The following is a 13,633-nucleotide window of genomic DNA, read 5'->3' as shown; positions in this document are numbered from 1 at the left end:
AACAAAAAACAAAAAAAACAAGGAGACTAGGCCAGGCCGAGAAGCACGAAAATTGTGCAAGTAAGGGGGGCCAGGTTAGGGAACTTTGGTCCTGCTTGCAGGAGTTTTGAAAAGGTGGACAAAAATACTACTGCTGTGGCTTGATTGACAGGCCACTTATTCTCCATCTTTTGAGCACACCCTGGGCGATACTCGGCATCATGTGCACACAGACATTCTGTATGTGTGTCACCAGCCTCGGGGCAAACATCACAGGCTTTGGAAGGGGGCCTAAGAATGGTGCTGAGCGCAGCGCAGCTTCAGGTTTTAGTACGGGTGCTTTGGGACTTGAAGACGCCAGCTAGCATCAGCTGGGCAAGTGTGTCCACTGGTAACTTAGAAGCAAAGGGAACCCAGCCGGTCACTGAAGCCAACCTCCTCCCAAACTTGAGACCACGCGGTAGCATGACCCCTTCCCATTTCTTCCTCCTCAAAATGTCTGTGACCCCCCAGTGTCACGCCCCCACTGTCCTATAGCTGACCCACCCTGGGACTAGTCCTTCTCACCCTCTCCTCCTTTCACGCTGCTTCAGAGACTGGAGTCTTTCTAAACCAGTGGTGGTGCCGGTGGCGGGGGAGGGGGAGGCTGTTGTTTTTACTTAATAGGTGCTTGAGGGAAAACCAGTTAAAAAAAAAACAGACTCCAAGGCTTAGAAAAGGAAGGTCCCTCTAATCCATGTTCCGGAGATAACCTCTGTTAACATGGGATACGGTACTGCTCCGGACCCGCTTCAAAACATACAGACTTTTTTGTTACTTGCTTTGACAAAAATGTTACCATTCTTGCTTTTTTCACTTAAATTGCACCTTGGATGTCTTCCCATGTTACCACATGTACAATTATGCAGCTAAATTATTTGGCTATTGATGGGAATTTGGATGTCTGTAATTTACCACTTGCAATCAGAAGGCCAACGGACCTTCTGTACCTATATCCGTAAGTACTTGTGCACGTATTTTGATAAGATGATTTCTCAGAAGTGAATTTCTAGGTTGAAGGTTGTGTGCATTACCATTTTTGACAGACTGCCAAAATGCCCTCCAAAAACACTGTACCGTGACCGTGGACACGACGCTTGTCCCTCACGCCCTCAACGACGCTGTTACACAGCCAGCAGCCGTTGGCGTTTTCCCTGCTTTGGTTCTGCCAGCGCCCAAGAGGGGCTCTGAACCTCCTACCCTTGCTTTTATCTGCCCACAGGATCACATGTGAAAAATGTTCCCTTTAGGAAGAGGCAACAAAAGGCTCTGCTGCTAAAAGAAACTTGAAAAAAAACACTGCTCTACAGAATGGCCCAGAATGTGTTCATCCACTTCGACCTCTTCAGATGCCAACAACTCCCAGCATGCCCTCCTTCCTGAATTTCAGGACCCTTGTGCCAACGGTTCCCGCACATTTTCTCCCTGGAGTCTGGGGGCACCTGCAAATGACCAAAGTGGACCCCCAGCCTCCTCGGTACGCCGCATTCCAGATGGAGGGCGCTGAGCTGGAACGCTGTGCCCCACACGTGCGTCCACATGCCCCAATTCCATGTGCTTGATGTGCACCCAGCCTCCAGTCCTGCCCACTCCTCCTCCTTACCCCTGCCTCCTCCTCTCACTGGCACCAATTTCTAGACCCTTCCAGACCTGGGTCCTCTCCTCCTGAAACCCTCTGCCCCACCCACCTCTACAGAATCCAAGTCTGAGCTCAAAAATTCCAAGACAACACCTGCCGGGCAAGTCTGCACTTGAAGGGGCCACTCAGGGCCAGCTACAAGCAGCCCGTGGCCCTTCCAGGCCCAACTTCCCACTCGTCCCCAGACTCCGTGGGCACCGTGCTCCCCGCGGCACCTGTCCTGCCGCACCAGGTCACTGCTGACCCGTGTGCCTGCCTTCGCGGAGCCTGTGTTCCAGGCAGGTGCTCCCTAAATTATGCTGGATGAACAGAGATGAAGTGGCAGAGGAGGCAACAGGCTTGTAAGCTGGCCCAGAAATAATTCTTCCAAACAGGCTGTAAATATTCCCTGTCTGGGTGCTCCCCCTTTTCACTGGGATTTGCCTGAAGGAGAACTGAAGGGCACAGAGGGCTCCAGTCACATGAGCACAGACAAACCCCATGGAGCCGGTGGGGTCCTTTCACAGCCTTCTCCACTGATGTGAGGGCTGCTTCCTGCTCAACTGGAGGACAGGCCTCAGCTGGCAGGGAGGGCCGGTCAGATGAAAATAGACCTTGCATCGGAAGAAGCAGCTCCATAACATCCCGTATCCACGAAAGTGGTCTCGCCTGGGCTCTGAGGTCTTGCTGACCTGCCTCGACAACAAAGGGACTTGTTTTCAGCGATATGGCCCCAGCTTGAGAGGTAAAGGACAACGCTCTGTTCTCGTCACTTAAACTACTTCTGCACTGTCACAGATGGTTCCCCTTTACCTACCCAGCAGCCTAGAACACTTTAAGGAACTAAAAAATTCAACTTGAAAAATTGTTTAAGTACCCACGTTGACAGACTACTTGTACTAGGTGAGCCACAGCCATCAAGGCAAGGTACTGACAATTGCAATTCAGAATTCCTAGGCTGGGACACTTGGTTCCAGACTTAGATTAGATCTGGCAAGTTTGAGGGGGGAAAAGCAATGAACTTTCCCTGGTCCAACGAGCCTCATTTTATTCCTCCTTTGTTCTACATGTACTTCTACAATGTGATTTCTACACATGACAGGAAAGGTCTCAAAGAGTTGGGAGTGCTAACATTTCTTACCAGCATAAAACGGACATTTCTCTTTCCCCTTTCCTCATTCTTTAAAATTAACACAAATGTGTAGTTTTAATTATTCATTCAACCACGGGGCAGACAGCAGGAGGGCTGCAAGTCTGTGGAGCCTCTCTCCAGCGCCAGGGAGGTGCATCCCAGCCAGGAAGACAGGAAGTAGGAGTGCTCCCCACCCCTCCCCCTCCCCGCACCTGCCCTCCAGTGTGGGAGGTGGCCTGCTCTGAGCAGGTCCATAAGCATATGTGGCATTTCCCTGGGCAGAGACAGGGCAGGAGGGCACGGCTGCAGAGGGCCTGGAGTGTGCACAGGGCTGGATGACTCCACGCACACAGAGGCACTAGGATCACAGCGACTCGCTCTGGGGCTCTGGGCTCTCTGCTGCGTGGTCCAGGCAAGCCTCTGAAGAAGGTCCGCACAGAGCCCTGAATGGAGTGATACCAGCTGGGAAGGACAGTATGGGAAGAGGAGGGAGCCCTAGAGACTGGTGAGCAGAGAGAAATTAAACTGATAACATGTACAGGATGAATTAGAGACAGGAGAGATAAAGGCAGTTTCTAATTAAGTTTCTAATTAAGAAGAAACTAAATAAGATCCATGGGGCGCCCGGGAGGCTCAGCTGGTTAAGTGTCCAGCTCATGGTCTCACAGTTTGTGAGTTCGAGCCCCGCGTCGGGCTCTTTGCTGGCGGCTCAGAGCCTGGAGCCTGCTTCGGATTCTGTGTCTCCCTCTCTGTCTGCTCCTCCCCTGATCGTGCTCTGTCTCTCTCTCTCTCTCTCAAAAAATAAATAATAAACATTAAAATAAAATTTAAGAAGTGACTGTAAGATCCAAAAATGAGGTTGGAAGACCTGGACCATGAGTGTTATCAACAGACTTGGAGGTAAAGGGACAGATTCCAGCCTAAATGTTCCACTAACCAAATCTCAGCATTTCAGCATTTCCTAGCATCTCAGACCAGCTACAGGAAGCAGGCCAGGAAAGGTCAAGGTGCTATGGGTAAATGTTGCCAAGAAAGGAAAGAGGGAAGAGCAGCCTGGAGAGATCATTAAATGTGCCATGAAGATTTAAGAAGTAAAACAGTTTGGTGCTGGAGAACAGAATGTCCAGAAGTAGAACAGAACACATATGGGGATTCAGTGCACGAAAAAGGCGGCGACTCAAGCAGAGAAAACAATGAATATTCAGTCAGAGAAGTGGGAAGATGAAAAAGCAGGGCCCCCTTCTTTCCATCAAAATAAATTCCAGAAGCTTCACAGAACTGAAAGTCAAAAATGAAACCGTAAAAGTCCTAGGAAAAGGGGATCAATATTTATCGTTTTATCAGAGTGGGAAGGCCTTTCTAGTAAGGACCAAAATTCAGAAGCCATAAAGGTAAGGCTTACGAAATCTGCCCACAGAAAATGGTATGATTCCAAATGACAAAAACAAACAAACAAATAAAAACCAGGAACAAAGGCAAAAGAAGAGGAACAACTTGGGGAAAATATTTACAATACACTTGACAGACAAAGGCATACCTTCCCCGCTGTACAAAGAGCGCATTAAAAGAGGCACGACCTAATAGGAAGTGGGCAGTTTGCGGGGGGGAAAAAATACAAATGACATAACAAGTTGCATATGAAAAGATGCTTATGTGATAATGCAAGACACGGATCAATACGACACATCCTCTCTGACCTATATGCGGAGGGCAGGGATATGGGGGGAAAGACACAAATACACTGCTGGTAAAGCACACACTGGCACATTCTTTCTGAATTTGCTAGTTGTGATCCAAATTTTAAATTCACATATCTCTGTGCTAGAAATTTACTCTAGAGACTCTCAAGAGTTTACAAGACGGCATTTACAAAGAGGGTCAGTGCAGCTCTGAGTGCAACAGCAAAAAGCCGGAGACCACGGAGTGTCCTTGGGGAGGGAACTGTTGACAGAAAGGACGGCATGGTCATGAAATGGAGGGCGGTACAGTTTGGGGACCCGGGAGGGAGGTGGAGGAGGGGAGGGACAGGCCCAGTTGTCATTTTGTATCTGTGGGTTGCTCTTTGAATCTATCTACAACTGAAAGTTTTAATTTTTTTTACAACGGTAATCTTTATGTATTTTTTTTAAGTTTATTTGTTTTGAGAGAAACAGAGTGTGCAAGTGCGCACGTGACTCGGGGAGGGGCAAAGAGAGGGGGGGAGAGAGAGAGAGAGAGAGAGAGCAAATCCCAAGCAGGCTCCATGGTGTCCTCGCAGAGCCTGACTCGGGGGCCTCACTTGCGAACCATGAGATCATGACCTAAGCCGAAATCAAGAGCTGACTGAGCCACCTAGGTGCCACTACAACTGTAGCGGGTTTTTTTTTTTTAATTTTTTTGTTTTAACATTTATTTAGTTTCGAGAGAGAGAGAGACCGAATAGGAGAGGGGCAGAGAGAGAGGGAAGGAGATGCAGAATCCAAAGTAAGCTCCAGGCTCTGAGCTGTCAGCACAGAGCCCGACGTGGGGCTTGAACTCATGAACCGCAAAATCATGACCTGAGCCGAAGTCAGATGCTTAACCGACTGAGCCACACAGGTGCCCCAACAACTGTTAATTAAAAAAAAAAAAAGCTCTCTGGATGGTAGATTTCTGGGCCATTTTGGGTTAATCGAAGGAGTCCAGTCTACAGGATTGTGATTTGGAGAAACGGCTAAGAGGATGTCACCCTCTTCACTCAGCGATGGCTGTGAGTGAAAATGAAAAATGAAAAACGCCTGTTCCCTCCATTCCGGCAATTCCACCGCTGAGGGTTCGCCTCCTCATAAACGTTCTCAAATACAAGGGTGCTTCCCGGGGTGGCCGGCAACGGCAATAACCAGGAAAACCCGCGAGTATCCGTGAACAGAACACTGGCTACGTAACTGGTGGTGCAGCCACCTTACTGGGGAAGGCCTTCGTGTGTGAGAATGGAAAGGTGTCCAAAACGGGCTAACAAGTGCAAAACAAACACAGTGCGGTATGATCTCAGTTTCCAGAAATTTTTTAAAAGACACGCATATACAGTTCCTGCCAGGATACTCACAATTGGTAGAAGTTACGACTGGTGAGGGAACTTCACACGGTTCTGAGTTTGCAACTGTGACTTCTGTGTACCTGAGGGTGCAGTACTCTGAATTCTTTATGAGAAGAGAAGGCCTAAGCTCACGGCAGCGTCTTTCTTCCTCACCTGGCCAAGGAGTAAACACGTAATAAAAGGGCCCCTGGGGAAGCTACAGGGGAGGAAGAGATCCAGGGCCCGCATGACCGAGAGGGTCCTGGCCCTCACCGCCTCCGGCCAGGCCTGCCAGGACGGCGTCCTCACCGGCTTCCAGGCAGAGAAGCCAGCTCCGTCTCGAGCACTAACCTGACTCCATGGCCGGAAGTCCTCACTAGCTCCCCATTCCCCAGAGGACAGAACGACCGTGCAGGTGGGGGACATGTGGTCCTGGGCGCGCTGGCTCTTCCCGGCCCTCCAGTTTTCCCTCCCTTGGCCTCGCGCTTCTGCCCCAGTCCCACCCCCAAGAGGCCGCTGCATCACGTCCTTGCCCCCGCTCTTCCTCCTCCCTTTCAAAATTTAGGACTCCCCACTGGCATCCATCCCAACAAGCCTTCCGACTCCTCCAGGCTTCCCAAGGCCTCCTCTGCCTTCACCGACCCTAGCACAGTCTGTCTCCTTTCCTCATTAGCCTAAAGACCCAAATACACGCCAATACGTATTGTAACATCACATCTCCTAGCTTTTTTTTTTCACGGCGAAGGCATCTTTCCTTCTCTCTGAGTCATTTTCCTCCGAGTGGATTTTTGCTCTTCTGTTTTGTCCTATCTTTTGCTAGGGCTTTTCTTCACATGCTTGGTGACCTTGGCTGCCCAGTCATAAAGTTAAGAGTAAAATACTATTTGGATTATGTGCATAGTGCACTGCTTTCACTATACTAAATGAAAGAAGAAAAAGGCATGATCCTATGATAAAGTGTTGATTTTGACTTGCATCAGATGGGGAGGGGGAAGCTGAATGCGAATAGAAAACATAAACATTTTATATTGCTAGTAAAAAGCAGGGTATGAATAAATAATGGAGAATATTTTTTTTTTTTAAGTAAAACACTAAAAGGCTCAGTACAAGCTCTTAGTAAGAGTGATACTTCTTGGGGCACCTGGGTGGCTCAGTCGGTAAAGCATCCGACATCAGCTCAGGTCATGATCTCGCAGTTCGTGAGTTCGAGCCCCATGTCGGGTCCCCTGCTCATTCTCCCTATCTCTTTCAAAATAAATAAATAAACTTAAAAAAAAAAAAAAAAAAAAGAGTGATACTTCTTTTAGTTTCTTAAAATGAACTAAGTTCTTTCTTGAGAAGCCCCCAATGTCTTTTCTTTGGGGCTGATCAGACACTCCAGAGGAGGGATCTCTGTCTCTTTGGCTGACGGTCTCGAAGCCAGGTCAGGAAAGAAAGCTAGGGCTGGGTCTCAGAATTCAGTTTGTGAACTTTCCCTTAATCCCTCTTTTCAGGATTGGCTCCCTTTCTCCAACTCCTGCCATGTGCTTGGTGTTCCCCAGTCCAGAGATGCTCTGGCTTATCCTTAAAAATAAATCTTGGGAGAGAGTAACCCTTTGTCTGCCAAGATGGAAGAAGGGTAGTCACCTGTTTGCTTGGAGCGGGGAAGAGAATTATGGGATCTGACTCTTAAACAGACTTTAGGTAATCCTCCTGTTCATAGTTCTACTTCACCTCTGTTTCCAAGAGGGCCCTGGAACTGCCAACTCCTGAGATTCAGGGGGGAAGCCATGGTCAAAGGCAGCTGTTTATGGATGCTTCTTGGGGCTGATGGATGGATGCGCCACTGGCCGTCTATTTTGTGATAACTGCCTCTTCTCCTGTTCTTGTTGGTTTCATTAAACACTCTTCACTGTCCTTTCAGAGGGTACAGAGACAAACATATGTGATCAGCTCACCATCTTTCAAAGAACACTGCTCTTGAGTATACTTCACAACGATCTCATGATTTAAGTATGTTATCCCATTTCACAAGAGAAGAGACTCAGAGAAGCTAAGATCACCTAGCTCGAATACTATAAAACTGTAATCTGAACCCACTGTTTGAAGTCCATTCTTTTTTTTTTTCTTAATTTTTTAAATGTTTGTTTATTTTTGAGAGAGAGAGACAGAGAGAGAGGGAGGCACAGAATCCGAAGCAGGCTCCAGGCTCTGAGCTGTCAGCACAAAGCCTGACATGGGGCTTGAACCCAGAAACTGGGAGATCATGAACGGAGCTGAAGTCAGATGCTTAACCGACTGAGCCACCCAGGCGTAGGCACCCCTTTTATATTCTTTTTTTTTTTTTTTTTTGTAATTTTTCTTTAACGTTTTATTTATTTTTGAGACAGGGAGAGACAGAGCATGAACAGGGGAGGGTCAGAGAGAAGGAGACACAGAATCTGAAATAGGCTCCAGGCTCTGAGCTGTCAGCACAGAGGCCAATGCGGGACCTGAACCCACCAGGTCCCATGACCTGAGCCGAAGTTGGAGGATTAACCGACCATGCCACTCAGGCGCCCTGAGGTCCATTCTTATTATTCAGGTACTAGAGAGATGAACTAAGGCCTGGGAAGGTTACATATGTACAAAGATTACAAAGCAAGCAAACATCAGTGTGCGGATTTGAATCCCAGACTACCTGACTTCAAAGCCCGTGTTCTTTCTAGTGTGTACCTTACTGCTCCGTGTTTAAGGCCAGCCCAACCCAACTGCTCTACTGGGGTGCAAGAATATACTCTCAGGGGCCCAGGAACTGTCTCTGTGACTGTATACATCTTGTGTTTTCGTTTTTCTTAAAACCAATATATTTGGGTGAGTTTGGATAAGCCATTTATAATCCAGCACTGCCCTGGGATTTGGGGTCTGCATTTGTGTTTCTTTGCCATATGTCACTGCTGCCAGGAAGTGCCACTTGAGGACCGCAGGCTAATGAGAACAGACCAGAGTCTGCCTTACCCTATCAACAATACGCTCACGCCAAGTGAAGCCAAATGAAGGCAGGGTCTAATGTGAGAACAAAGGCTTTGCAGTTGTTCGAAAAGTGGTGGAAAAGCATGAAGTCATTCCACAGCAAGTGAATCTAGTCTGGCTAAACTCAAAAGAAGCTGGGCCGTTGACACACTGGACTTTCATATCGTGGGGAGCAATTCCATTTCAGCAAAACATCCAAGAGCACGTTCAGGTTCACCTGAATGTTACTGTAACAGTAAAACTCTGTTTTAATTTACCTTATTTTGGTTTTTTAATGGCTGAATAAGTTGTTAGTGTCCCTGACCCCTAGTGCCATGTGGATTTAGTAACATGACGGCAAAAATAATTTAGGCAAACATGGGGATCAAGAAGACTTTTGGTTGTACTTTTTTTCCCCCCCCCCTTTACAGGGTCAGTTTGAAAACGGGCTGACCTGAAGCCTGGCCAACGGAATGATACATCACCGTCTTTGGCACTCTGTAAGAACACCGCACTCCAGGGCAACTTGTATCTGTGCTTCTTTTAACGATTCCTATCATCGACCCTCCAATCTCTTTGAATTATGGGTCATTCCCACTCATGTCTTTTTTTCCGTTCAGACTGGTGAGCAGTGTGGGGGTGGAAAGTTGGCCCTTTTTACGGCGTACACCCCACAGCACTTAGCAGTGAGCCACACGGGGAAGATGACCCACATCGGGTGACAAAACGGAGGCTCAGAGAAGCCTGACCTGCTCCAGATCGCTGGGATGCAAACTTGAGTAGTGACTGCAGAGCCTGTGCATTCAGTCCCTACACTGGCGTCATTTTTAGGAATAGCGCCTGGCCGTCACGAGGTCTGGCAGCTCTCGGGGCTCAACCGTTTGCTGAGCTCACGGTGCGACTAGGTGTGGCCTTGGGAAAGGCCTCTTCCCCCGGGTCTGTTTCCCCGTCGGTAAAATGTATCCGAGAGCACCTCGGCCTCGGAAGCTCTGAAACAGGTGACGAGAAGCGGGGAGGGGGAGGGGCGTGTCGTGGCTGGTCCTCTCTTGGGCTCTTACCATTTGATGATGTTGTGAACCAAAGGTAAAAAGGAGTAATTCTCCTCCTCCTTCACGCCGGCAGGTGACTGAGGCCTCGGCGCCGGCGACTGCTGTGGCTGAGGCGCGGCGACCGGAGGCGGCGGCTGCGAAGGCGGCAGTGGCTTCGTCTCGGGCAGCGGCGGCTCGGCCGGCGGCGGTAACGCATCCTCGGCCTGCCGGCCGGCGGCCACCCCGGCAGAGGCCATGGCGCTCGGGACGCCGCCGGTCAGCAGGACCCCGGCCGTCAGCTCCCCCAAAGCGTCGCGGATTCCAGACGTCACCACCGGGAGCCCGCGGGGCGGGGAGAGGGACTTGGAAGAGGATTGTGCGCGTGCGCACTAGGGCGTGGGCGGGGCGACAGCGCGGGCGGGACAATGGGGCGGTGGGTGGGGCTGCTGTTATTAGGCAAGGGGCGTTTGACGGGTCTGGGTTGGCTTGGATTTGGTTGTAAAAGGGAGCAGCGAAATTATTAAGTAGTCAGAAATAGATTTATTTCAGAAGTAACATCGTATTCCTATTCCCATGACGAGGAGAGTCCAAAAGTAGCTAAAAAAGGAAGACTGAGATACGTAAGGCTCCACGTGGCCAGCCCTCCAGAAAGCCTCCCAAAGAACCGTCTGGAACCACACGCAGAGTAAACAACTTACCCACTACCTGTTAAGTGTGTGAAGCACTGGGCTCTACGGGTGTTAACAACCTAGCGATGAAGAACCTACAGCTCCTACACCACGCGCGTGCCTCCAGGGGGAGAGGCAGCAAACCCTGACCGAGCAGGTCAGGTCGTGTATGTCTCTAAAAGCTCCGCGTGGCTAGATGGGGAGGAACTAATAATCTAACATTTAATATGCATCTTCTAGATGACGGATGCAATGTTAAATGTGCGGGCAGGGGGTGGGGAAAGGCCGTCCTGACTTCGATACAAGGCAGAAGGGGATTGACTAATGCCGGGAGTAAATATATCCTAGAGGAAAGTCAGTGGTCAGGTATTCTCCATACCTGTGGGCCAGTTCCTTAAGCCCCTAGGTCTCAGTTTCTTTATCTGTAAAATCTTTAGTTCGAGGTCATGGCAGAGAACTGCTTTCTGACTTCAGATCCATGGCTGACTTCCAAAGGTCTGGTTTGCCTCTAGAATCCTAGGCCAAAGGGAGGGGACCCCTGGTGGTTTTGTAATTATACTTCACAAAACAAGTATGATATGGGAGCTGTATAATAAATTTCTGGGCAATGGGACACCCATCCTAAGCTTAGCTAGGGGGTGGGAGAGGTCATGAGCTGGGAAAACCCCAACCTTCCTCAGTTTACCATCAAGGGTCTTAAAGAGAGGCAAGCAGGCCCACGTTCAGGTAGCAAGATGAGCCATAGCACTTAAGAGCAAGGTGGCTATTCCCAAGAAAAGCATCGATGCTAAGGTTTTCAGATGCATCAGGAGAGGTTTATGGAGGCGGATCCCAGGGAAGCCAGAGCATAGAAGGAAGTACGAAGTTGGAGAGTGTGCTACAGAGAGGCTCTTTAGTGATGGGCCTTCGTACAGCTTTCTGTGGCAAGAATTGCCCAGAGCACCCCGGAGGAAAAGCAAGGGGAGGGAGGGTCTGCGCGGTTTTCTTCTTGCTACCCATGGACCTCTCCACGTCAGGGAGGAGTTTTAAGAGTTCTGGTAGAGAGTGGAGGAGAAGGGCTTGTTGGGATCAGACCAGGTGTGCTTGAAGAGGCATCTGGGGAAATGGCTTGGAGCCATCTGGGGGAAATAATGATGGGGTAATAATAGTAGTAATTACCACAACCACTGTGGAATAAAAATAGGTACAAGGAAGAGTCATGATTGTTATCCCAGTTAATCCACAGAAAAGCTCCAGGAGGCAGATGTTAGTATCTTCATTTCTTAGATGAGGAAACCAAGGCTTATGATGGTTAAGATACTGGCCCCGGGGTCACACAGCTGGCCTGACACCAAATCTCTGGTCTTCACCAACACCTAGGAGACCTCGGGTCTCTACTGGTTCTGTAACTTCATGATTCAAAAGGTTGAAGTGAAGTTTTCATTCAGAATTCAAAAAGCAATCTGATACTCATCGATAACAAACCCATGGCAATCGCACATCATCTTTCCCCTCCCGGTGTGTTTTGTAACTTAATCACAAGTCTCAACTTTATCGTTGGCAGAATAATGAGGACATCTCTTTTAAAAAAACCAAAAAACGAAAAACCACTTCAAGTATAAATAGATATGGCTACAGAAAACAAATTGAACACGTAGGAAGCATAAACAAGTAGGGTGCATTGACAGTTCGCCCTAAAAATAGTTAATATAATTAGTGGCCAAGAGTAAAGCTGACTTCATAACATTGCTAGCAGATGTCAGAACAATCTGCTTGTGCGGCTTCATTAAAGCTGAAAAGTGAGTCTGTTCATAACTGCTCTGCCCGGAGTCCCAAAAGGCAGATGCTCCCTGATACGTAAGGACTGTATGTATGTTGTTAGAGACATCGCCAAGTTCAGCTGTTGGGTCATTGCTTCCTTGGGAAGATTTACACTGTTGCTCAAAGAGCCTTCCCAGTCAAGTTGGTAGTTACAAGTTCAGGGCTATGGAGCCAGCCTGCCTTGCCTCCAGGCCCAGCTCAGCCTGTGTGACTTTGGAGAGCTGAAGGACCTCACTGTGTGCGGCCCCATACCCTCCCAGGAGGACTCAGTGGGTTATTGTATACAAGTCACTTAGAAAAGTGTATGTGAACAGTAAATATTCGTTTTTATTATTCAGATGTGGGGCTTGCTCCTTCACCAATGAGCAAAACCCAGGCTGATGGCAACTGGGAGGAATGAGGTAGATCACAGCTCCCCAATGTGAATATAACACAAACCGTAAATGCAAGCCACATATGCTGTTTTCGATTTTCTAGTGGCCGCGTTATAAAAAAACCCCCCCAAAAACCAAACCAAACCAAACAAAAACAGGTGAAATTAATATCAGTAATATATTTTAGTTAACTCAATGTGTCCATAATATTATTTAAACATGTAATCAGTGTTAAATGAGTAGAGGTACTTAACTGTTTTTCATACTGGCTTTGAATTCCACTATGTATTTTATATTTAAAGTACGTCTCAATCTGAATAGCCACCTTTCAACTGCTCATTTCCAAATGCAGCCGGCGGCTACAGAACTGGGTGGTGCCGTCTAAGAGATCAATCTGTAACAACATAGCTCGTAATCATAACAGAGGAAAACAGCATTTGCAGAAAGGAAATACAGTATATTACTACTTATAAGTGTTTGAAACATGAAAAATGAATACTATGTATTGTCTGTAGATACAAGACACATCAGTAAAAAAAAAAAAAGTGTTTTGAAAGGGGCTAAAGGCTAGGCCTCACGTTCATGAGACGGGGGACAGGCATGTCACAGCAACTTCCTGTATAGCGTTATATTTCTTTCATGTATTATTAGAAGACTTGAAGCAAATAGGAAAAGTATGAATAGTTGCCAAGTGTGGGAGCAGTCACGTGGGAGTTTGGTACAGAAGAATCTCGGCTCTGCTTCGATGTGGCCGTGTGACCTCGAACAAGTCATTTCACCGCCTTGTGCCTCAGTTTCCTTATCTGCAAAATGGGATCATAACAGCACCTAACAGCTACTGTAAGGGTTACGGGAGTTAATGGATGTGAAGACCTGTGTGAAGTGGCATATGTACGGTAAGCACTATTAAGTTTTGGCTACTACTGCTGCTGTTGCTTTTTCAGAAAGAAAAGCCCCTTATAATGATTTCTTATAAAACGAATGTTACCAG

At 48.1% G+C, this 13,633-nt stretch overlaps 1 protein-coding gene across 1 annotated transcript in view; it reads right to left on the bottom strand.

The window, feature by feature from the left end:
• The window catches only part of MED9 (mediator complex subunit 9), a 14,520-nt gene extending 4,393 nt beyond the window's left edge, over nt 1-10,127 (bottom strand). The window contains exon 1 of the mRNA XM_040453005.1: nt 9,831-10,127. Within this exon, the coding sequence (XP_040308939.1) occupies nt 9,831-10,057 (227 nt within the window). The 5' untranslated portion in view covers nt 10,058-10,127. The remainder of the gene's footprint in view (nt 1-9,830) is intronic.
• Between the last annotated feature and the right edge of the window lie 3,506 nt (nt 10,128-13,633).

The sequence above is a fragment of the Herpailurus yagouaroundi genome, unplaced genomic scaffold, assembly GCF_014898765.1.
Source record: "Herpailurus yagouaroundi ecotype Mexico unplaced genomic scaffold, PumYag 208, whole genome shotgun sequence".
Lineage (NCBI taxonomy): Eukaryota > Metazoa > Chordata > Mammalia > Carnivora > Felidae > Herpailurus > Herpailurus yagouaroundi.
Note: the sequence above shows the minus strand (reverse complement) of the source record. Positions and strands in the feature narration are given on the sequence as shown.